This window comes from Pimephales promelas, chromosome 4 (assembly GCF_988280905.1).
Source record: "Pimephales promelas chromosome 4, fPimPro1.hap1.1, whole genome shotgun sequence".
Classification (NCBI taxonomy): Eukaryota; Metazoa; Chordata; class Actinopteri; order Cypriniformes; family Leuciscidae; genus Pimephales; species Pimephales promelas.
Window position 1 is genome coordinate 37,322,655 of NC_142772.1, and position 23,830 is coordinate 37,346,484.

At 35.2% G+C, this 23,830-nt stretch overlaps 2 protein-coding genes across 2 annotated transcripts; both read left to right on the top strand.

The window, feature by feature from the left end:
- Positions 1-961: 961 nt before the first annotated feature.
- On the top strand, positions 962-17,415 carry rps6ka3a (ribosomal protein S6 kinase A3a). Its single transcript, XM_039659915.2, has 22 exons — positions 962-1,306; positions 3,788-3,823; positions 8,000-8,116; positions 8,219-8,300; positions 8,417-8,497; positions 8,743-8,822; positions 9,554-9,660; positions 10,457-10,494; positions 10,655-10,797; positions 10,914-10,984; positions 11,057-11,145; positions 11,253-11,317; positions 11,860-11,962; positions 12,056-12,186; positions 12,274-12,399; positions 13,013-13,102; positions 13,194-13,352; positions 13,978-14,139; positions 15,240-15,316; positions 15,451-15,568; positions 15,662-15,802; positions 15,948-17,415. Exons 1-22 carry the CDS (start codon positions 1,244-1,246, stop codon positions 16,068-16,070), a joined length of 2,202 nt encoding a protein of 733 aa, XP_039515849.1. The 5' UTR covers positions 962-1,243; the 3' UTR covers positions 16,071-17,415.
- A 110-nt stretch (positions 17,416-17,525) lies between these two features.
- On the top strand, positions 17,526-23,261 carry eif1axa (eukaryotic translation initiation factor 1A X-linked a). The gene is made up of 7 exons (XM_039659916.2): positions 17,526-17,677; positions 19,016-19,099; positions 20,851-20,954; positions 21,288-21,338; positions 21,443-21,524; positions 21,741-21,832; positions 22,891-23,261. The coding sequence occupies exons 1-7, from the start codon at positions 17,662-17,664 to the stop codon at positions 22,894-22,896; spliced, it is 435 nt and encodes a 144-aa protein (XP_039515850.1). The 5' UTR covers positions 17,526-17,661; the 3' UTR covers positions 22,897-23,261.
- Positions 23,262-23,830: the final 569 nt, after the last annotated feature.

Below are 23,830 nucleotides of genomic sequence, written 5' to 3' on the forward strand. Positions count from 1 at the left end.
GTCTTCCACAATTAAAATTAAAACTATTGATCATAAACTTAGACTTTTGATATATTGGAATAGATAAACTACTGAAGTAGTCTGGTGTACCGTTTTAAAAATCACATTGATATACACTACAAATTTCATCTGCATTTTTTTTCCCATATTCCATCATAGCAATTTACAAACAGTAGTTCAGTTTAGGCTTTGAAGTGATTTTTTCCCCATCTTGAGTATGAGATATTTGTGTCTACCTCACCTGCCATTAGTACTCAAAAGGACCATGACAAAATTATTAATTATTTTAATTTAATGTGGCATGTGAACACGAGGTGAGCACTTCAATTTATAGGATAAAGCTTCTTTTATTTTATCCCGTGCAATGGATGATCGTCACACTAAAAATAACTATTTGGAGAAATGGGTCACAAATAAACTGGGTCTCATGAAAAAAAAGAGTCGACAATCCTCGAATCAGCTTTATTCTAAATCCTCTGGTACAGCTGGATGAGTGTTTTGGCAGCTGTGGTGTTGTGATTCTCTTCCCTCGGCAGTGTTTTTGATTGTGCACTTAATTTATTGTCATGTGTGTTTTTCTCATTAGGGACTGAATAAATGAAAACGTGGATTCTACGTAGGGAAAAGAGATTTCGAAAGATTTAATAATCAAAGGATTTGGAGACATAATGTTCTAACTACATGATCATCAAAAATAAATCACAACGATGCTCTGTGATTCACACTGAATTTGTGAATTTTTTTCACATTTAGTTCAGAAAAGCAGTCAAGATGAATCAACAATAAATAGGCTCGAACAGGCATATGATAAATATACTAAGTATTACTAAGCATTCATTCCTCGACTGAAAAAAACTTTACCTGAGTAATACCAATGTGCAGGGTCGGTACCAGCGGGTGGCCACGGTACCCCTCGCTCTATGACGCATGATGACGTATCCTCCTCCTCCTCCTCCAGCCTCGTTCTGACAGACAGGTGAACGGAGCGACGACGCCATGTTGAGCGAAAACGGAAGTGTATTACTCTGCACTTAAAACACATTTCGAATGTTTGTGAAGAGGAACCGGACACTTTAGCAGGAAAACAAACTGCCTTGGAGGCATTTGAACGGATATTCCTCTTTTATTTACGTGCCAGAAAGGGACCGTTCTTTTTGTGGAACTCTTTTGTGCAACTTTACACTGACTGACAGCGTCAAATCACTTCACGGGGTGATTGTAAGTTAAAGATCGGGACTTAAAGATGCCACTGGCACAGTTTGCAGACCCCTGGCAGAAGCTTCCCGTGGGGCATATGGAGAATGAGGTAGGTTATTACGTTTTCGACATTGAGGAGTGCTATATGAAATCACGTTTAATCCGATGTTTCGTGTTAAGGGAATGTCAGTGTTCAGTCTTGAAGTGCATGGACTAACGTTAGTCGTTTAACGTTTCAGATTGGTCAAAAAAGAAAAAAGTTTGCGTTTCAGAATGTCGCTACTTTTCAAACGCATAACTGATTGCAGAAAAGTGTGCGCTTAATAGTTATACGTCGACATTAAAATGCAACAAAATGTTTCAGTCTAAATGACGTGTGTCCTGTAACTCTTAACGTAGAAATGTCACTGGACCAAGTGCCTAGTAACTTGGTAAAGCTAGAGAATGTCTAAGCCGTCGAAACAAGACTTGACCAGACAAGCACAGTATGAGTGTTTGTGTTTGTTTGTTTGTGTGTGTGTGTGTGTGTGTGTGTGTGTGTCTGTCTGTTTGTTAAATGTAACGTTAAGTTTACTTGCTTTACTCTTACTCAAAATGGACACTTGTTTGCCTTTTGTAAGTGGTTGAAGTTTGACTTGAGTATGCATTGGGCAATAAACTCAGGGTGGGGAACTAACTTCTCATATACAGGCTGTTTCTCAGTGAGCTGCCTACATACCTAGACAACATTTTTGGGGGCCATAGGCTATAACAATGTCAACATGCTGTAAATGTGAAAAAAAATACAAGTTTACGATACCCTGAATTCTGTTTCGAAGGTAAATGGCCCATTAGCTTTTGAATAATTTAGTGTGTTACTTGGATTATGAAACAACAACCTAATGGAATTTTTGTATTCTGGACCTGGGATCATTTCTTTAAAGGGGACCTATTATGTAAAATTTCTTTTTTACATGGTGTTTGAAGCTTTGAACATAAATGTGTGTGCGGCAGTACATGTACCCTATAATGGTAAAAATCCACCCACTCCTCTTTTTTAAATCCCTATTAATCATAAGGGTGGTGTAAAACTATTAATCCCTAAAATCATGGGGTGGTGATTACACAGTGGATGAGACGCATGCCTTTGGTGTGAGAGACCCGAGTTCGAATCTACTGTGAGACACCAATGTGTCCCTGAGCAAGACACTCATCCCCTAGTTGCTCCAGAGGCGTGCGACCATTTATCAAAGAATCCTGTAAAAAAAAATCTATTATGGTATGGTTTCTTAAAAAATATCAATCAGCACAACTGTTTTCAACTGATTATAAGAAATGTTTCTTATGAACAAAATCAGCTTATTAGAATGATTTCTGAACGATCATGTGACTCTGACGACTGGAGTAATGACGCTGGAGAAAATTCTGCTTTGCCATTACAGACATTTTTTTATTAAATGTATTAAAATTGAAAATATTATTTTAACATTTTAATAATATTTCACAATATTATATTTGATCAAATAAATTCAGCCTTGGTGAGCAATGAACATAAGATACGTCTTCTGAGTTAATGAATAGTAACAAGTATTTTCTCTCATACTCTGTTAGCCCCTTATCCTCTCGCGCTCTTTCCCTATTCACTTCCTTTTGATCCAGGCTAATCCCATGGCCTGAAAATAGCTTTCCTATGCTGCTTGTTTTTAGTGCCTTTTTGAGTGTGTGAACCTATAAATAATCACTAAGTCTGTGAGTGTAAACAACAATCTTCCGCACTGCCATTTTACTCTTATCAACACAGGGTCTGGTGATTTGATATTTCTTTAAATAGAGTTCACCATTCTCCTGCAATTTAGAATAAAACACTAAATAAAATAACATGTAGGCCTAGTTTATTAAAGGTTCTGACAAAATGTTAGTTGCTGAAGTTAAAATTTTTTAATCATTATTATTATTAATAAAATTTATTTAGATTAGTGATTCAATGACTCAGTTATGAAGGCCCTGTCCCACATGGTACACTTCATATTACGGTCTTGTGGACTTAAAACCGGTGCTGCTGTGTGCTCGTGAAGTCCACGAGAATGTAGGGTGTCCCTTTTGTCATTTTAGTTTTCAGAAGGGTGCTCCTGAGTGTTTAGGCTCGTTTGGGACAGGACTTCACTTGTTTAAATACTGGATGAATACTTAAATTAATCTCTTGAAGGAATGATTCAATGACATAGAAAAAAATTATAATTCATGTGTCGCCACCTACTGGTGTAACAATGTGGGTCGGCGGCAGCACCAACGCACATTTTAGGCTTAATAGACATAGCCAAATCGATAATTTTGGAATAATGTCGCATGGGTGTTTTTTACAATGATTCATGCAGCTCTAGCATATACTCATCATAATCCTTTGTGGCTCCATAATATTTACAAATGACAATAACAAAAGATTTACAGCAGTCATTTAAGATTAAGATCCTTAAGATGATTTGTTTTTCTTTAATTGTTGACATACAACAATTGTTGTATTTTCAGTCCTGGCCTTATAATAGTAACATGATGTAACAAGTTTTTTTTGCTATGGTTTGTGTTAATAACATCATATTTTCCTATTTTGTAGGATGACTCCATGGTAGATGATGATGGTCCTGTTCAAGTAAGTTCAACACTATGTAAATGTGTTCTATGTGAACTTGTAATCTGTCAGTGTGTGTGCAGTTGTATTTAGTTTGGGTATGTGTGTATGCAATCTGCATATTAGACAGCGTGTCTGTTAAACTCAATTATGTTGACAGGTTACAGCAGTTCAACTTTGGTTCCTCGCAGTTTATCAGACAAGCTCTTCATTCACAGCTTGATGAACCGTTTGATGTACTGTAATGCCCCACTGTCTTTCAATTCAAAGATGTGTTTCCTATGTAAGCTAGTTATCTTTTAACATCACATTTCCTGTCTCAGAGGACAGCCTGGTTTTATTGGTTTCCTGTTGGATGAGTGACATGGCAAGCAGCCAGTAGGAGAAGAGGATGTTCAGCGTTCACTTCAAGCAGAGCTTCATTTTCCACTAACCCAGCAGAAAATGAAAACAGATATCATTTGATGGGGCTGATTGTGACCCAAAGCAGTGTGACCCAAGCACCATTACACTACTTTTTAAAAGTTTGGGGTTGGTAAGATTTTTAAAAGTTAATAAAAAAGTCTCTTATGCTCACCAAGGCTGCATTTAATGGACCAGTGAAGCAGTAAAATTATTTGTAAAGACTTGCACTGTTACCTTTTTCCTTGCTGAATAAAAGTATGTATTTCTTAAAAAAAAAAAAGTACTGACCCCAAACTTTTGAACGGTATTGTATATTTTTAGGCCTGTCCCATTGTATGTGTGAGTGTATGTGGGAAGGAGGACAATGTGTGTTAACACCCACGCCACGCACACTTCCCGTTCCTGTCGTGACTCGTGAGGTGTCCCTCAGTCATCATTCTTGGTCACACTTTAGTTGAAGTCTCTTCTGAGATCTGCTAACACTGTCGCTGACTCCTCTTTCTCATATCATATCAGGCCCCCTCAGTCATCTCATCTGCTCTGAAGCTTCTAGAATTTAAATCCAGAATTCATCAATTTAGTTTTAGATTCTAGGGCTGTCAAACAATTAATCGCGATTAATGGCATCCAAAATAAAAGTTTGTTACATAAAATATGTGGGTGCAATGTGTATAATTATTTTATATATATAAATACACACACATGCTTGTATATATTTAAGAAATATTTTCATGTATATAGATTTAAAATATATATATATATATATATATATATATATATATATATATAAAATTTATATATATATATATATATATATATATATATTATATATAAATAATATTTTTTTCCTAAATATACATGCATGTGTGTGTATTTATATATATATATATATATATATATATATATATATATATATATATAATAATTATACACAGTGCACCCACATATTTTATGTAAACACAAACTTTTATTTTGGATGCGATTAATCGTTTGACAGCCCTATTAGATTCATTTGCATACACGCATGCTGCTTTATTTAAGTTAATTTCTTTTATGCAAATCCTTTGTTGTGGTTGTGGCATGATTATAAGATGCATAGGAAATTAATTGATTAAAGTGAAAAATTTCACTTAAAAGCTACCTACTGTAGAACAAACATTAATTTCTGCGTCCTACACAATGACGTATTACATTTAAATCTCCCTCTTATTAATGCGTCTCTTTACACATCCAAGTTAAGGCCGCTTTGTGCCCGCTCAAACTTAGTGTAAAGATGCAATGATGCATAAACGCCAGACTAAATTATGTGCGCTCTGTCAAAGTATACAGTTGTAAATGCATTTGTCACTTTGTTTGAGCAGCATTATACAGTGTGTGTAAATATACCTAAATGATGTTGTGTGTTACACATTGTGTGTTAGTAACTATTAACTGTTGTCAACTTATCAGTTACCATATCATTTAGCGCTTAATGAATTTGCTTAATACAACATCCTTATTTGACTCTATAAAACATTCTTATCCTTGTTTATGAAACAAATGATACAATTTGTTATATGAGCTTTTAAATATTTGGTCATCTAGAACTGCTAGTGAAAGCAGGTCAGGAGGGAAGTGTGGATTATTAATGAAGTGTGCAGTCTCCCAAAAAAATAGGGTTACTGCAATCAAATAACAATGTGCTGCTCTATGTGCTGACACAAAGTGACTTGCATGCCACATCAGTTGCAAATGCGGTTTTACACATGTACAAACCCGTGTATGTCCCATTGCTTTCTTTGTGTCATTTTTGACCTCTGGTTTTTTTCCACCATCAATAGATTATCAGATATCATCCACCAGTCACGCTCATTCATGTTGGCAGACTGGTGTGTGACATTTATTGATCAAAATATGTGCGGGTGACTAGATTATAAGTCACTATCCCCCTCATTTCCATCTCAAGTTTATGTTAAGAATAAGAGGAGGAAAAGCAAAAACAGATCTATATGAAGTGTAGAGCTCTCAGTTCTATTTAACCAATTTTACCATTAATTAGCATTTTAGTGTCCAGACAGAGTTCGATGATCCTGACAGCACTCTTGCTCTGTCTCTGAAGCTCAGTTCTCCCCTTCCTGATCTCTTCTTTTGCTCATTTGTGGGCATTCAGTCAGTTATTTGTTCATTTTGTTAGATTGGCCTGGTTTAACCCCCTCACTACTTGTTTGTGGTGTTTATTCTCTTTCTCCCCCCACAGGCTTTGGCACGCTGCTCCTCTGCAGAGACACCAGCCATCCAGGCTTCTCTTTAACATCCTCTCATATTGTGTGTGTGTGTGTGTGTTTTGTTTGCCTGACCTTAAAGGGGGGGTTGATTGCTTTTTTTCTTTGCATGATTGTGTTTATAGGGTGCAATATAACATGTATTCGTGGTTTTTCTTTTTTCATAAACTTCACCTTTATTGTCAGCCGCGCTCTCCTCTGTCCTCGAACGACTGGTCGACTTCCTGAGTCTCTGAAACCACTCCCTCAGAAACAGGCAGTGGGCTCAGATTGGTTAGTTTGGGCCGGTGTGTTGTGATTGGCTAAACTTCCGCTCACGTTGTCCGGAAGGTTAACGCCCATTACCTTTACTGGCGAAACGTGCATGTCATGAGCTCCGGTCCAGATGTAAATATGTGTCGAACTGCAGTATCAGTTTGAGGCAGAATCAGACCGAGAAAGCCGAGATGAAGAGAGTCAAGCAGAAACTCACCACACACGGCTCTTACTAAACGTTTCTGAATGATAATTTGCTACATTTTTTAACTTTATACACGTTTGTTTTACACAATAGCATCTGACTGGCAACAATAGCAACTGACTGGCTACTAAACAGCATTGGCATTAGTTTACGTTCTTGATCAAATCGAAAATAACGTCTTAAAGCATATATACATGAAAAATACGTTTAAAACATTAGTACTTATAAAAAATTCAGGTCCATAATGTTTGTACGCGTTTGTCGTAGACACAAACTAGCATAACTAGTAGCCTAGTGGCTATAAAGCCAGCGCTGGCGTTTGATTAAAAAAATAAAACACAAGGCTATGTCTGGAATTATACATGCAAATACATTTAAAATAATTAAGTCTTAGCCTACTTACAGGTTGTGGCCCAACAACTGCTGCCTCTGGTTTTAAAGTTGGAACTGCTTCATGTTTTAACAGTTTCTTGTTGAATCCGGTGTTGAATTCGTGGAGATTCTGGAAGCTGTCTTCCGTAAAATGAGCAGCACAGAGAGCTAAAATACGATCGGCATTTTCAGGAACATAATCAAAAATAAATTGCATCCATTGTTGTACCCATGCCCTTTTTTGCATCCCGGAGGGAGGGTTGATGCAAATGTGTGGGTTAGTGACGTCTAAAACACAGCTGTAGTCCCAGTCGAGTCGTTTTTGTAGGCATTATACTTACTGATTTTTAAAAGACGATATCTCTGCTTACACTGAACTTTCAGCGCTGCAACTTTGCAGATACTGTTCTTGCACCAACAGCAACATCACACATTATTTAAAATGTAAAATGTGAAATCGCAATCAACCCCCCCCTTTAAGAACTTTTTTTGGGCATGAATTTGTATTGATGTGATGAAGTGGTGTTGGTGTATACTGACATTTGATTTTAGTGTTGTTGTTTACTTAAGTTACGCGGCTGTCCTCACTATGTTTCTAACAGTACAGAACAAGATAAGTGGGGTGTGTGTGTTTGGTGTTGTATTGCATGTTTTGTGGGTGAAGCAAGCATGCTCATATGTCATTCGTCTCTTTCATAGGAGGAGGGCTCTGTCAAGGAAATCAGCATCACTCACCATGTCAAGGAGGGTTCGGAGAAAGCGGACCCACGACAGTTTGAGCTCTGCAAGGTTCTGGGCCAGGGATCCTTTGGCAAGGTCGGGTGAATTGCACATGTATGAGTAAAACAAATGAAAATGATTTGTGTTTAGAAGCATTATTCGGCTGGTTTCTGTTAATACTGGTGCATGTTTGTGCAGGTTTTCCTAGTCAAGAAGATAACTATGCCCGATGCAGGACAGCTCTATGCTATGAAAGTGCTAAAGAAAGCTACACTGAAAGGTGTGTGTTTTGTATGTGGTTTTATGTCTTTGTTATTGAACATGTACACACTAAAAAAGTTTATTAAGTTATTATTTATAATGTTTGTTTATATTTGGGTGTGTGTGTGGTTTCAGTACGAGATCGAGTGCGTACAAAGATGGAGAGAGACATCCTAGTTGAGGTCAACCATCCTTTTATTGTTAAACTGCACTATGGTAAGTTATTGGCATGCCATCACCAATCAGATTTTTATGCTTCACCGTTGTGGATTTCTGTTGAACTCTAATTGAACTTGCAGTATATCATCTTATGTTTTCTGTATCACTATTAATAAGTTTTTGTTTGTTAACTAAGTAACTTTTTGTGGTTGCGTTGCCCAGCCCAAGGAACTTTAAGAATGTCCTAATTACATTTTAGTACCCTTGTTACAAATCTTGCAACTTTAATTTTGATTCCTCAGCATTTCAGACAGAGGGTAAACTCTATCTGATTCTGGACTTCCTCAGAGGAGGAGATCTCTTCACTCGCCTGTCCAAAGAGGTGAATTACATGTCTAGTACATATAAATCCAACATGTACACTACCGTTTGGTATTGGTAGGATTTAAAAAAAAAAGTTTTTGAAATAATTCTCTTGCGATCACCATTTATTTGGTCAAAAATACAGTAAAAAAAGTAATGTTATGAAACATTATTATAATCTAAGGACTGTTTTCTATTTTAATTTTAAAATGTAATTTATTTCTGTCAGCAGCCATTACTCCTTCAGAAATCATTCTAATATTCTGATTTGGTGCTTAAGAAATATAAAACAGTTGCGCTGCTTATTTTTGTAGAAACCACAAGAATTTTTTTCAGTATTCTTTGATGGAAAAGAAGAATTTTTGGATGGGTTATTTTTTTTAACAATTTTGCAAAAATATAAAAGTTTTTACTGTGACTTTTAATCAGTTTAATGCATTTTACTGAATAAAAGTTTTTTTTTTTTTAAGAAATAAACTAGGATTATTTATTTTACTTCAATACATTTATTTTATGAGATTAGTTGTAGATTTTTTGTGGTGCTAAATTAAAAACAAACAAACCAACTTTCAACAAAAAAATTTAAAACATTTGAATCTTACGGACTTCAAACTTGTAGTGTACATTAATCATTTAAATTGTGAACAAGCATTCAAAAATGTTTAAGAATTAAAAAAAAAAAAAGAAAGAATATTATAATGTATTAAGGTCTGCTAATTCCTCTACCGTTCTTTTGTGTCTTTTTTTCAGGTTATGTTTACAGAGGAGGATGTAAAGTTCTACCTTGCTGAACTGGCTTTGGCTTTGGACCATTTACATGGACTGGGAATCATCTACAGAGATCTTAAACCAGAAAAGTGTGTTACTCACCCACATATTACATAAACTGTGATATTAGGGCTGTCGCGGTAAATGAATTTCCCTTACAGGGATTTTGGTGGCTCTATATTAACGCCATTTTATAATAATAAAAATTATTATTTTGATATATTATTCTATTATTATTATTAACTATTAATATATTTATAACAGTTAGTTTTGATTCTCGAATGTTGACTGGACAAAAGGTTTTCCAAAAGTGCTATTTCAGAAGTATCCGCAGCACTGGCACGTCTCTGTGTGCGTTACTAGACAGGCTGCCAGTCAGTGCAGTTACATTGTTACGCCAGTAGGTGGCAGCAAGGGGCTGTCTTTATGATCAAGTCATCAGTAAAGGTTTCATAAACAAAAAAATGATTCATTTAAAAACCGGTGATTCATTTATGAATTAAACAAGGTGTTGATAATGCTTTAACTTTGGTGGCACTTCACAATGCTCAATTGACGATCTGCATCAGCTGGGTAACGCTGAAGCTGATGTTTCAATTCATAGAGACCAATGGCATTTATTCAATGAGTTGAACAGCGCTGACCCCGGCCGTGGGAAACCCCTCAAACATTGAACGGAAACTACGACAAAGTTATCGCTTTTATCTTAAGTTATCAGCAAACTGATTTTGTTTTTCACAAATAGAATGACAGATGCTGGGTAACTGCATATTAACAACTACATGTTTAAGAACACATCATTTACTTGTAAACTATGACTGTATACTAGACCAAGTCAATGCCTTGCACATTTTCATGAGTGAACCAAATTTGGATCTCTTACAGCATTCTTTTGGATAATGATGGACACATCAAACTTACAGGTATGTGTGTTCTATTTCTACATAATAATGAGGGCTTATATTAGTATAAAACAATCATGGGTCTAACTAGGGTAATAGGTATGTACATTTTGTGAGAATCTCACAATGATGCATGTATTTGATATGTATTTGATTTGTTGTCTATGTGTGTGTTACTTAGACTTTGGGTTGAGTAAAGAGTCCATTGACCATGAAAACAAGGCTTATTCGTTTTGTGGTACGGTGGAGTATATGGCGCCGGAGGTTGTCAACCGCAGAGGTCATACCCACAGTGCTGATTGGTGGTCCTATGGCGTTCTAATGGTGAGAGGGGCGGGGCTATGCTGAAATTACACTTCAGTTTCAAATAAACTCTTTTTTAAATAATAAATAATTTATTTGTGTATCACTGCACTGATTGTGTAATTCTACCTCCTTAGTTTGAAATGCTGACTGGAACACTTCCATTCCAAGGAAAAGATCGCAAGGAAACCATGACAATGATCTTAAAGTGAGCCTTATTTCCTCAATGTTGATTGTCATACCCGAGTCTTTGCACTGACATTGTTTTTTGTGCCTCAAGGGCTAAGCTAGGAATGCCTCAGTTTCTCAGCCCCGAGGCCCAGTCTCTGCTCCGCAATCTGTTCAAGAGGAATCCTGGCAACCGCTTAGGTGAAAAAGATCATTGTCAGCTTGTTTCAAAGAACAGGTTGTTCATGCTGAGAAAATTTGGTGCATTTTTTCAGTCGGTTTATTGAACACTTGGGATTGAATTTCAGGAGCTGGGCCTGATGGAGTAGAAGAGATCAAAAGACATTCATTCTTCAACACAATTGACTGGAATGTAAGTTCATAAGAAATTTGATAAATCCCAAATGAAAGATACATGTCTTTCATTTCATGGAATACAAAAGTTGTTTTTTTTTTATCAGCATCTGTCAATATTGGTTAATTATCAGCCAATATTAGACATTTCATTGAGCATGCATTTCCTTTTTTATTCTATATATTTGCATTACCTTTGCTGTTACCTAATGCTCACCTAAAGTTAGTTTTAAAAGCACTACTAGTAATTTAATAACAGGTCAATTTAATAGTTAGCAAATCTTAGAATTAATATCCTTTTTTATACTGAACATTATAATATTGTGATGCCTAAATTCACTTGTAGCTTTTAAAACGAGTGATTTTTATTCTTACTATTGTATTTTTAAATTGAATTAAGTCAAATAGTTTAGCATTTTCCATATTTCCATATCAACCATTGAACTATTATTGGCTATAACATGCAATTAATTATTGGCTTATAAGTATCAGCCATAATTGTAATATCAATGCATTCCTAATTTGTATGCTTACAGAAATTAGTGTTTGTTTTACCTCTAGAAATTGTTCAGAAAGGAATTGCCTCCTCCCTTTAAACCAGCCATCCAGAGGCCAGATGATACAATCTACTTTGACTCAGAATTCACTGCCAAAACCCCTCGAGGTAAGCGATGCAAACATTCCCTTTCCTAGCAGTAGATGCATTTCTAGGCTTAACAATTGGATTGTACTCACTTCCCCCTTTCTTTGGTCACAGACTCACCTGGTATTCCTCCAAGTGCCAATGCTCATCAGCTCTTCAGAGGGTTTAGCTTTGTTGCTACGGGAGTAGAAGAGGAGAGCCAGCCGCCCATTCAGAGCAACGTCCACTTGAGTGGCATACTGCAGGTATACTAGCATCACTCGCACACTCCCCTCAAACCCCTTCAACATCTGTATACATGGGAATAAAGTGCATGTGTGAATGTTACACAGCAACCCCACCGAGGCACGCTTCAGTTCACGGATGTGTATGATATTAAAGAAGACATCGGTGTGGGCTCCTATTCCATCTGCAGGCGCTGTGTGCACAAGAGCTCAGGCATGGACTATGCAGTTAAGGTAACCATATACCTCTTTATCTGTTTTATTGATGTGTTTAGGCTTCTAACAGTTTTAAAGAGAGCTGTATTGGCACTTCTTATTGGTTTGTTAGTTTTAGAAGAGGTTTAATCGTTTTTAAATGTTTTTTTTATATAAGTTTACACTACCATTCAAAGGTTTGGGGTCAATAAGAATTTATTTTTACTTTTGAAAGAAGTCTCTGACGCTCACCAAGGCTGAATTTATTGGGTCAAAAATACAGTAAAAACAGTGATATTACAGTGATATGAATTTAAAATAACCTTTTTCTATTTTAATATATTGTAAGATGTAATCTATTTTAAAGTGTCAGATCTTTCAGAAATCATTCGAATATGCTGATTTGGTGCTCAAGAAACATGTCATATTGTTTTCAATGTTGAAAATGATTTGCTTCTTTATATTTTTGTGGAAATCGTGATGGATTTTTTTAGGAATTTGTGATGAATAGAAAGCTCAAAAGAGCAGCATTTATTTTAAATCTTTTTATCTGCAACCATGTTAAAGTTTACTGTGACTGTTGATTAGTTTAATGCATATTGGCTAAATTGAAAGTATGGATTTATTCAAAGAATTCTTACTGACAAAACAGATTATCAATAAGGAGAAGAGAGATCCAGCAGAGGAGGTTGAGATTTTGCGGCGATATGGACAACATCCTAACATCATTACTCTCAAGGACGTGAGTGACTTTTGTGTGTGTGCCTGTCTGTTGGAAACTCAAATATCCCTGGTGTTGTTTGCCGGTATTCTGAGTCTGTGTGGGGTTATAGGTATTCGATGAGGGGCGATCAGTGTACCTGGTCACAGAGTTGATGAAAGGTGGAGAACTACTGGATAAGATCCTCCGACAAAAGTTTTTCTCTGAGAGAGAGGCCAGCGCTGTCCTCCACACCATTACAAAGACTGTTGAATATCTGCATGCCCAAGGGGTAAGTGTTTACAAACACCAAATAATACAGAAAATATTTAATGTGTCCAGAAACCTGTCAAAAGTTTGGAAACATTAACATTCTGTAAAAAAAATCCAAGTCTTTTTGAAATAATTATCTTATGCTTACCATACGCGTAAGAGAATTATTTCAAAAACACTTGGATTTTACCAATGCTGCATTCATTTAATCAAATTCAGTAAATACAGTAATGTTACTGTTTTATTTTGTGGCTGCACTTTTTTTTTATCTGTGAAAAGTGCTCTATAAATAAACTTTACTTACTTACTTACTTACTTACTTGGGAAAGATTTCAAATTAAAATAACTGTTTTACATTTTTAATATATTTTAATATGGAATTTCCTGTGATGGCAAAGCTGAATATTCAGGATCATTACTCCAGTCTTCAGTGTCACCTGATTCTTTTTTAATTTGAATGTTTCTGAACTTTTGACAGGTACTATATATTTTCTATGTATATATCTATTATTTTATGTTTATTGTTTTATGAGTTTATTAGGGTTAATAGATTGGCACTTTGGTTATCAATGCATTTATTTATTTAAATAAATATTTTGTGTTTATATAACATGATGGTTAATATATTGGCACTTTGGTTGCAGGTAGTACACAGAGACCTAAAGCCCAGTAACATCTTGTATGTGGATGAATCGGGCAACCCAGAATCAATCAGGATCTGTGATTTTGGTTTTGCCAAACAACTTCGAGCAGAAAATGGGCTGCTGATGACACCATGCTACACTGCTAACTTTGTGGCTCCAGAGGTACCTGTTGACCTGTATTTGTTTTAGATGGGAGACTAGATACATCTAGATTTTGTGTATGTTCTAGTATATTATATTTAGTGTTGTCACAATACCAGGCTTTCCAACTTGGATATGATACCTTGAAAAATATTGATTTTCGATACCATGGGAAAAACTGCTATACATATTGCCATACAGATATTTTTTTACTATCTCGTATTTTTATATATATATATATTTTAAATATTTTTTGTTGTAATAGCTTGAACACAGCACAGGGAGGTTTTATTTGTAACTCTGAATTAAATTTACAAAAAAAACCAAAACAAATAAACAGCCAGTAAAGAAATAAAAACAAATAAACAAACTGATAAAGTTTGTTAATAAACAAATCGATTGCACAAATAAATATAGAATAAAGAGACAAATCAACTTTTAGGTGAGTCTAACAGTAGTATTCAGGTAAGAAATACAAAAAACAATTAAAGTGATCAAATGTAAAATAACACTGGATATTCTCCATTGTAAAAATTAAGTGCAGATGAATGCTTACAATTAAAGTTAAATTGAATTTAATTATTACATTTTTTATTTTAGATTATTTTAACATCTGTTGTTTTTTGATTAACATGACAGACAGCATAGGAACATTGGACTACTGTCACTTTAAGAGTTGATGCACTGGTCCGTTATACATGTTTACTTTCTCAACTATTGTATTTACGTTCCAAAACGGACTATTTTTACCTGAATACACGCCACATGCCAAGATGGGCATTTTGACAAATTTGTGTGTATTTGAAGTGAAATAAGCCTTGAAAAAACAACTCAATTTGGTACTCGCAAACTGTTTGAGAGGCAGCTTTATGCGCAGGCCACTTGTATAGATCAGTGGTATATGCGGGAATTAGTAAAATGATGCGCGATACAACCACAATTCAAGCAGAGCGAATGAGGCGAGTGAGAGAGAGGAGCCGGTTGTGTCAGTTCGCCGTTGGAAGGAAGAAAAGTATCGTTACATTTCGAAATATCTATATTTTGGACAACACTAATTATATTATGGTATTGTTATTGTAAATTTATTTGTTAATTATTATTATTGTGTGTTATCCACTCAGGTCCTGAAGAAGCAAGGCTATGATGCAGCTTGTGATATATGGAGTCTGGGAGTTCTCCTTTATACCATGCTAACAGGGTACATTAACTAAATAAAGGAAAAAATATATATATGTTGCAAATCTTCTAAGAAATTGGATGATTTAGCATGATTTAGCTCAAATACAATATTCATGTGCGTTTCAAAATTCACCACTCTTGTCCATCATTCAGGTTCACTCCATTTGCTAATGGGCCGGAAGATACACCGGAGGAAATTCTGGCTCGGATTGGCAGTGGGAAATTTTCCCTGTCTGGTGGATACTGGAATTCTGTATCAATTGAGGCAAAGGTTGCAGGCTCTCTTTTTGTTTAACACACTTCTTAGCCAAATGTAAATGTTCTATCTGCTTGATCTATGATCTTTAAACTTCTTTGTTGATAGGACCTGGTATCAAGGATGCTTCACGTTGACCCTCATAAGAGATTGACCGCTGCTCAAGTTCTTCGTCACCGATGGATAATCAACAAGGACCAGCTGCCCAAATACCAACTCAACCGCCAGGACGCCCCTCATCTAGTGAAGGTTTGCATTGTGATAATAGTTTTAAATGTGAAACTTACAATATCAAATATCAGAAACTCAATTATGGTTTCCTTGTTAGCCCAACACTCCTGTCATTACCCTTGGATTGTGTTTGACTTATTAATATTTTGCCCTTTTATCTCAGGGAGCGATGGCAGCCACCTATTCAGCCCTAAACAGAAATGTTTCTCCCGTACTGGAGCCGGTGGGTTGCTCCACACTTGCTCAGCGTCGTGGTGCCAAAAAGCTGACCTCTACTGCCCTGTGACCATTCAGATCTAACCCCAAACTACAAATGGCACATAAGTTTGTGAGATATCTGGCAATTCTAGCGTTGTCATGTAATGGCAGTCCATCATCATCGCTGCCTGCATCACCATGTAGAATATTATACAACTCTTAGGAGAATGTTAAATTCATGTACAATTGTGTTGTTTTTTTAAATACTCTAGAAATTTACTTCATATGGGATTATATATGAATATAAAAGTATTTCTGTTGAGTCTGTGGGGAGATTATCATGTATGATGTTAAGAGACTGTGATACAGTTTGTTTTCTATATTATGGTGATGTCATATCTAGAGACTGCATGGAACCAATCATAACTGTGCATACCCTCTTCAAGACAGACCTCGCATGCTGAAATGGCTTGCTCAAGTATTTCTTTTTAAGAGAAAGAGCAATCAGTTAGTGATGCCACTATATGCAACTTCAGATGGTTTAAACATGGCACAGTGTTGAAACCATTTGTGAAATCAAAGAGAACTATGCAAGTAAACTTACAATCCTTATTGTATGTCCCTAGAAACGTAGAGTGAATGTCACAAACCAAGTATTTCGTGTTAATATAGTGTTTTAATTGGGCAAAGTGGTCCAAAAACTCTTTGTCATGCACATGTGTCTTAAAGGGCATTTGATTTACAAAAAAGGCAATCATATAGAGACCTCATTCTTGGAATCTTTTTCCTCTCCAGCAGACCAATATAATAGCCCTTTATCAGAACTAATATCAGATAAATTGTACGCTGTATCTTTTCCTAATGGATATGGTAAAATTGTGTATAAGGTGACTGTAGGTGGCTATATTATAAAAGGGCAGGGTTTTTTTTGTTTTGTTTGTTTGTTTTTTCACTAGGAATGACCAATATACTGCTGTCTTACTCAAAGTGATTTGTAACACTCCTCTTTTTGTATTTCTTTGTTTATTCTCTCGATGAAATTAAAGGGAAATATGCAGGCTGTATCAACCAAGATCGCTCCAATTTTTTTAATCAGATTTTAAAAAACTTTTCAGAATGTATTATTTTTTATACTTGTTGATGAACTGTTCTCTGTTTATGTATGTTTGTATGTGATGCCACGTGCAGTGTCCTCTTGTACTGGAATTAATTTACAAGAATTAGTCGGACTTCTTTTTCTTTATTTTATTGTTGCTGCTGTATTTTTAATAATCACGGTGCAAGTGAGAAATATGTCCTTGTGATATCTCCTGGCCTCTATTGTATAACACAGGCCATACTTTTTTCCAGCACGTTTGTGATTGGGAGAGCAGTTTTTGTAATTCATGTATTAAAAAAAATGATCAAGTTAACAAAATAAATATTGCAATGCAGTTTTATGTTTTTCTTTGAATTACTCAACAGCATTAAAATATTGTATTCTTAGCTCAATAAATGATCTCTTTGATATTATAAATAAAGTTTTGTTGGAAAGTCATGCTTTGCGCAGCAGTCGTAGATGGCTTTGAGCGGAAGTCTTTAGAAAGACAGAGGGAGATTATTTGACGTCCTCCTCGAAATTCAACTTTATTTATTCAGCGACATCATTGAACAAAGACCACAGTCTTTGGGATCCGAACATGCCAAAGAATAAAGGTAAGGGAAACAGAACACCCTTGGTTGTGACAGAGTTGTTAATGGAGCTGAGTTTAGCCTAGCTCTCGAGCTAGCCACCCGGCCTTTGCGAGCAACGTGACCAACGAGGAGCCTCGCATGCGCTAAGCTAGTTGCTGCTTATCTTATGGTAGTCGCTGGTTGAGCGCTAGTATATCATTAAGATACTTACACACATGAGTTTAACCAGACAGTTTTGTCTCTTTTTAAAGATGGTTACTCTTTCTGTGGGCTGCGTCATTACGCCGGTGTTTTGCCGAATTCTGATCCCTGCTAGATTAGTATTACTATTAGAATTAGGTGTGGTGGTTAGGATTAGGCAACTAAGTTAGTTACTGGCCTCAAAGAGGGTGTAAGTTAATAATTTGTCAGGGAGATAAAATTCGGCTCAACATAATCGAGCCATTCACTTAAGTGATTCGTTAAAAACTAAGTCGACCCAAGTCGTTTTATCCTGAGTAACACGTGAATTTTCCTTGTAAAATGTTATGTCAAATTAGATTTTTTCTTCAAATGGAACCGTTAATTGGAACAATGGACAAAATATTTGTAAAAAAAAAAACAAAAAAAAAAACATATTTGCCATATGTGTTTTATGGTTTGTATTATATTTGACACATCAGGCTTTTATAGTGAGAATATGGAGCTCACACTTGAGGAAGCCCATACCTAGCAAAAATATGCAATTGAGTGATGTTGTTGTTATTTATATGGCCGAAAAGAATGAAGATGAATTTCTGACAGCTGTTTTGTAAAAGCTGCAGCAGACTAAGATGAAATGTTTATAAATATTAGTTGTCACTCTATGTTTCGCAATAATATATCTTAGTAAGATGATATTTAAATGTTCATTTTTATGATCAAAGCTCTGTAGATTTATTGTTGGGGGCAAAATGATGGCTGAGTGAGATCAAAACAATATAAAAGTTATTCTTGTTTAAATCATTAATGTACCACAACCTGAAGGTGAACATATTTATACTATGCCTTTTACTTACAATATTTTTATAAATGAAATGATCATTCAGAAGGCATGTAGCGTTCATGTTTCAAAAATGCAGAACACAGTAGGCTTTATAATATGATTATTCAGAGAGAACGTTAACCACAACAGTTACAATGTCAAGAAAAAGAAAACTGTTTAGAATTTGCACAGTATGCCACACATAAATGTAAATAACTGTACAGGTGTCTGCTGGTTTGTTGGCCAATGTTTTAGATTTTGGAAAAGGTGATAACCAGGATGAGAGAGGGAACTGACGAGATTATCTAATGTCTGCTTTTTACAAACAATATAATTCAGAGTCTTCTTTTATTCAGGTAAAGGAGGTAAGAATCGGCGGCGTGGTAAGAACGAGAACGAGTCAGAGAAGAGAGAACTGGTTTTCAAGGAGGATGGCCAGGGTAAGTAAATATCAACATGGGGGATAGCGTTCAAATCCACTAATAGATTAGTTACCCACTCTGTATATATGCAAATACATTTTCACCTCTTAATTTTGTGTCCCTTTACTTTTTTTGTCAAGATTTTGGGGTCAGTAAGACTTTTTATGTTTTGTTTTTAAAGAAATTAACACCTAAAGTTAGGATCAGTGGTTCTCAATTCCATTCCTGTTACACTTTGGCTATGTCTGTTATTATTAAACCAGATACATTTGAAAATGTTTTCATTTTAAACACTCTAGTCCACTCCCATTAGCATTTTCAAGGATTTTCCAAAAGCTTTGGGAACTTACTGCACTTGTAAAACATAATAAAAGCTCACTGAGATGATAACAGCGGACCAGACATAAAGTTCTTATGGCACGACAATTCTTTTAGCAAGATATCCCACTATTCACGTGTGGTTGCGCTCAATCACCTCTCCATGTATGGTCTAAAATGCAATGGCCCTCATGTTTTGGTGCATTACTGTTTATCAGTGGCCCTCCAGAACTGGATTTGAGGAGTGTAGATGTAGTTTTATTTCGGTTTATAAATCTCTTTCCTAAACAAGCTGATGGTCTGAATCAGGTGTTAGATAAGATACACACAACATCTACATAGCATTGGGGTTTAGTTCCAGGACCTTATATATATATATATATATATATATATATATATATATATATATAAATAAGATTAGTGTTTAATTTATTATAAGGTGATGTTCAAAGTTAAAATAATTTCCTTGTTTACAACCTTGTCTCTTTCTAGAATGAATCAGCATTTTTGTTTTTAACGAAGGTACTAACAACTCACTTTTAAAGTCAGTCCGTTGCTGCCACCTACTGGCTTAACAATGATAAATCCCCATTATCAACATACAGACTGTTTCTCAATATCAAGTAGACAACATTCAAATATAAAACATGATTTATGGAACTATCTTAAAATATATGTATTAAATATACATTATTAAATAAGTTGTATATTATATTTTGGATACTTTTTGTCTGTAATTTGAGTAAAAAAAAGTAATCTAAATAAAAAAAATCAAATTATATTGTTTGATTGTAGCCCTTGAAAACTAAAAAAGTAGTGCTTGAATTGTCCTTACGTCCTGGAATTCAATTTGACAGAATCTGTACGAAAAAAATTTAATTATAGATTATAAATGTCTTTTTTAATTGTTGATTTTATTTTCATATAAATGTCTATTTTAAATGAATGCTGTTCTTTTAAACCAGGGGTGCCCAACCCTGCTCCTGTCATTGAATGTCCTGCACAGTTCATTTCCAACCCTAATCAAACACACCTGCCTTTAATTTTCAAGTGAACCTGAAGACCTTAATTGGTTGCTTCAGGTGTGTTTGATTAGGGTTGTAGATGTACTGCGTAGGACAGTCAAGCAGGGTTGGGCACCCCTGTTTTAAACCCTATCCATCCATCGAATCCTAAAAAAAATATTCTCAGTTTTCAACATTGATAATAATAAGGAAAGTTTCTTGAATGATTTCTGGTGGACCATGTGACTGTCTAATGGCTGCAGAAAATAACATTTTAAAATATATTAAAATAAATGATTTTAGTTATATTTCACAATATTACTGCTTTGTATACTTTTTTTTGGATCAGTTCTTTCACAAAAAAAAAAGTCTTTCTTACCCCAAACTTTTGAAACCAAAGTCAAGATGATCTTCAGTTATATAAAATCTCCCAATGTCTTGTGCTAGAATACGCCCAGGTGATAAAGATGCTGGGAAACGGGCGGCTAGAGGCCATGTGCTTTGATGGGGTCAAGCGGCTTTGCCATATCCGAGGAAAGCTCCGGAAAAAGGTATGATAACGTTAATGACGGCAGTCTCTTCTTTGTATTGGATTGTATTGGCTTTTATTTTACCCATGGGAAAATTTTGGTTCAGCATGTTTCAATACACATGCTGTTCACAAATATAAAAAATGTACACAAATGTAAAAATCAGATCTGTGATCTTAAGTGATCTTCTGTAGGCTTATGAATCTGAATGACTGTCTTTTTCTATGGCTGTATGGTTTAGATGCTTTCATAAAATTTACTTTTAATTTGACCTCTTATACCTAACTTTTTTATGGTGATCATTAGACTTTTTTTCTTGGCCAAGTTTTCAACACATTGTTTCATCTCCTTTAGGTTTGGATCAATGCATCTGACATAATCCTTGTTGGTCTTAGAGATTACCAGGTAGATGTTGTTCTTTTTCTTCTCTCCTCCCCCGATTTAATTGACATTTTATTATATTATTAGTTGCAATTTTTATTTTGTTTATTTTTTCATGTTTTTCACAGGACAACAAAGCAGATGTCATTTTAAAGTACAATGCAGATGAGGCTCGGAGTCTTAAAGCCTACGGAGAACTTCCAGAACATGGTAAGTCTCAAACTGGCATTAGTCGTATCATTTTGTCTTTTAGTTGTTTTAATGGAAATGTCATGGTACTAAAACAAAATCACCCACCACGATTAAAAGTGCCAGATGATATAGTATACACAAGTAAAGCTCACACAAGTTTTCTATCCTCAAGGATGATAGTGTGTTCTAAAGTTCAAAAGATTTTTGGCTGATTTCTTCTTGTCTTTCCTGCAGCTAAAATCAATGAAACGGACACATTTGGACCTGGAGATGATGACGAGATTCTGTTTGATGATATTGGTAATGACGATGAGGAAATTGATGACGTAAGTGCACGATTCTTTTTTACCATGACAGGAGCAACGGTGTCTTATTTGTTATGAATATCAAAGTGCTGGGATTAGTTTCTGTTGCCTGTATTAGTGTATGTCCACTGTACAACTTGGATACATTACCAATCAAATGTTGGGTCAGTTTTTTTCTTTCTTTCTAAAGAGACAAATACTTTAATTTAGAAAAGACACATTAAATTGAAGTAACAGTAGAAATGTTTACAGTTCAAATTTTAGTTCTGTTCTTCTGAACTTTCTAGAATTCAGATAAACTCAATTTTCTACAAAAATATTTAGCAGTTTTCAACATTGATAACAATTATAAATCTTTCTTGAGCACCAAATCCACATATTAGAATGATTTCTGAAGGATCATGTGACACTGATCGCAAAGCTGATTTTTCAGCATCATTACTTTAGTCTTCAAAGGAATAAAATGCACTTTAAATATATTAATATATAAAAATTATTTAAAATTGTTATAATATTTCACAGTTTTACTGTTTTGATGTATTTTAATCAAATAAATGTAGTTTTTTGTGAGCGTAAGAGACATCGTTCAGAAACCTTAAAAAGTCTTTTTGACCCAAAATGTAAACAGTAGTGTAGAAGCATATATTACAAGCATATTATGTCCTGTCATTGATCTATTAAAGGCATAGTTCACCCAAAATTAAATATTCTGTCATTAATTACTCACCCTCATGTTCCAAACTCGTAAGAATTTTGCTCATCTTCGGAACACAAATTAAAGAGATTTTTTTATATATATTTTTTTTTTATCTTCATTTGTGTTCCGAAGATGAGCGAAAGTCTTACAGGTTTGGAACGACATGAGGATGAGTAATTAATGACAGATTTTTCATTTTTGGGTGAACTAACCTTTTAAAAGAAACAGTAACCAAGTAAACAGAATGTAAACTGTTTAGTGCTGTAGTGAATCACTTTAGGCTGTTTATCTGCATAAAACAGCCTAAATCTCAAGAACATAATTACTGAAGTGTTTGGGGAAACCTATACCTTAATGTGTTTGTTTCTGGCCTCTTACACAGATCTGAGTCACGACTGCTGGTGAGCTGTACTGTTTACACTGAGAAGAGAAAGCGCTTCCTTGTTGGGGAAAAATTGCAACTTGGGCGTATTTAATGCCCTATATCGTACTGCAAGCTCCCTCAGAGAAACACTCAGAGGCTTATTGCTTAACTATCTGTTTCTCTCTCTTTAGCACGTAATCTGACTACAAGTCTACTCTGAGAATTCTGACGGTCACATAAATCTTTTTCCTTAACATTTAATGACAACAACAAAACTTAGACTGCATATTTTTGTTATGGTTTTAAAGTATTTATATTGTATTCCACTGTATTTGGTGGAATTTAAAATGCAAGGAAATCCAGAATCTACAATAAAAAGTCGAGCCTTTTATCTGTTTGGACTGAACTTTATTTCTTATATTGTATATTTGCTTTCTTTTTTTCTGTATTTTTATTTTCTCCATACACACTGTCTCTTCCCCATGGCATTTGCATGCATTTCTGCTGTGCCTGAAATAAAAATATATATTTTAAGTTTTTGTTGTTGTTTTTCACCGTCAGTTTGTGTGGAGTAGAAGCAGCAGTAACATAATTTGACCTCTATTTGGCTGTAGATGCTGAAACTATCATTATTATTTTATTTTTTGCATAATACTGAATTTAAAACAAACCCTTTAGCCATAAACTTGAATAACACTTAGACGTTTACTAGTAGAATTAGTCCCAAAAAATATTAGAGGTTTTTAAATTCAGTGTAAAAACTTGCAAAAGTTTTTGCAGACATTAGTTGGGTCATGCAATTGTAGGTTTCCTGGATGTTTGGAGATGTTTTTTCTTACACTCTATGTGCACATCACTTTGTATGAGAAGTTCCACTGACCCATTTGATTTGGACTCGTTAGTGGCAGTCCTGCTGCCCCTCTGGCTGTTTCAGACTGCCACGTTTAATCCATATCAC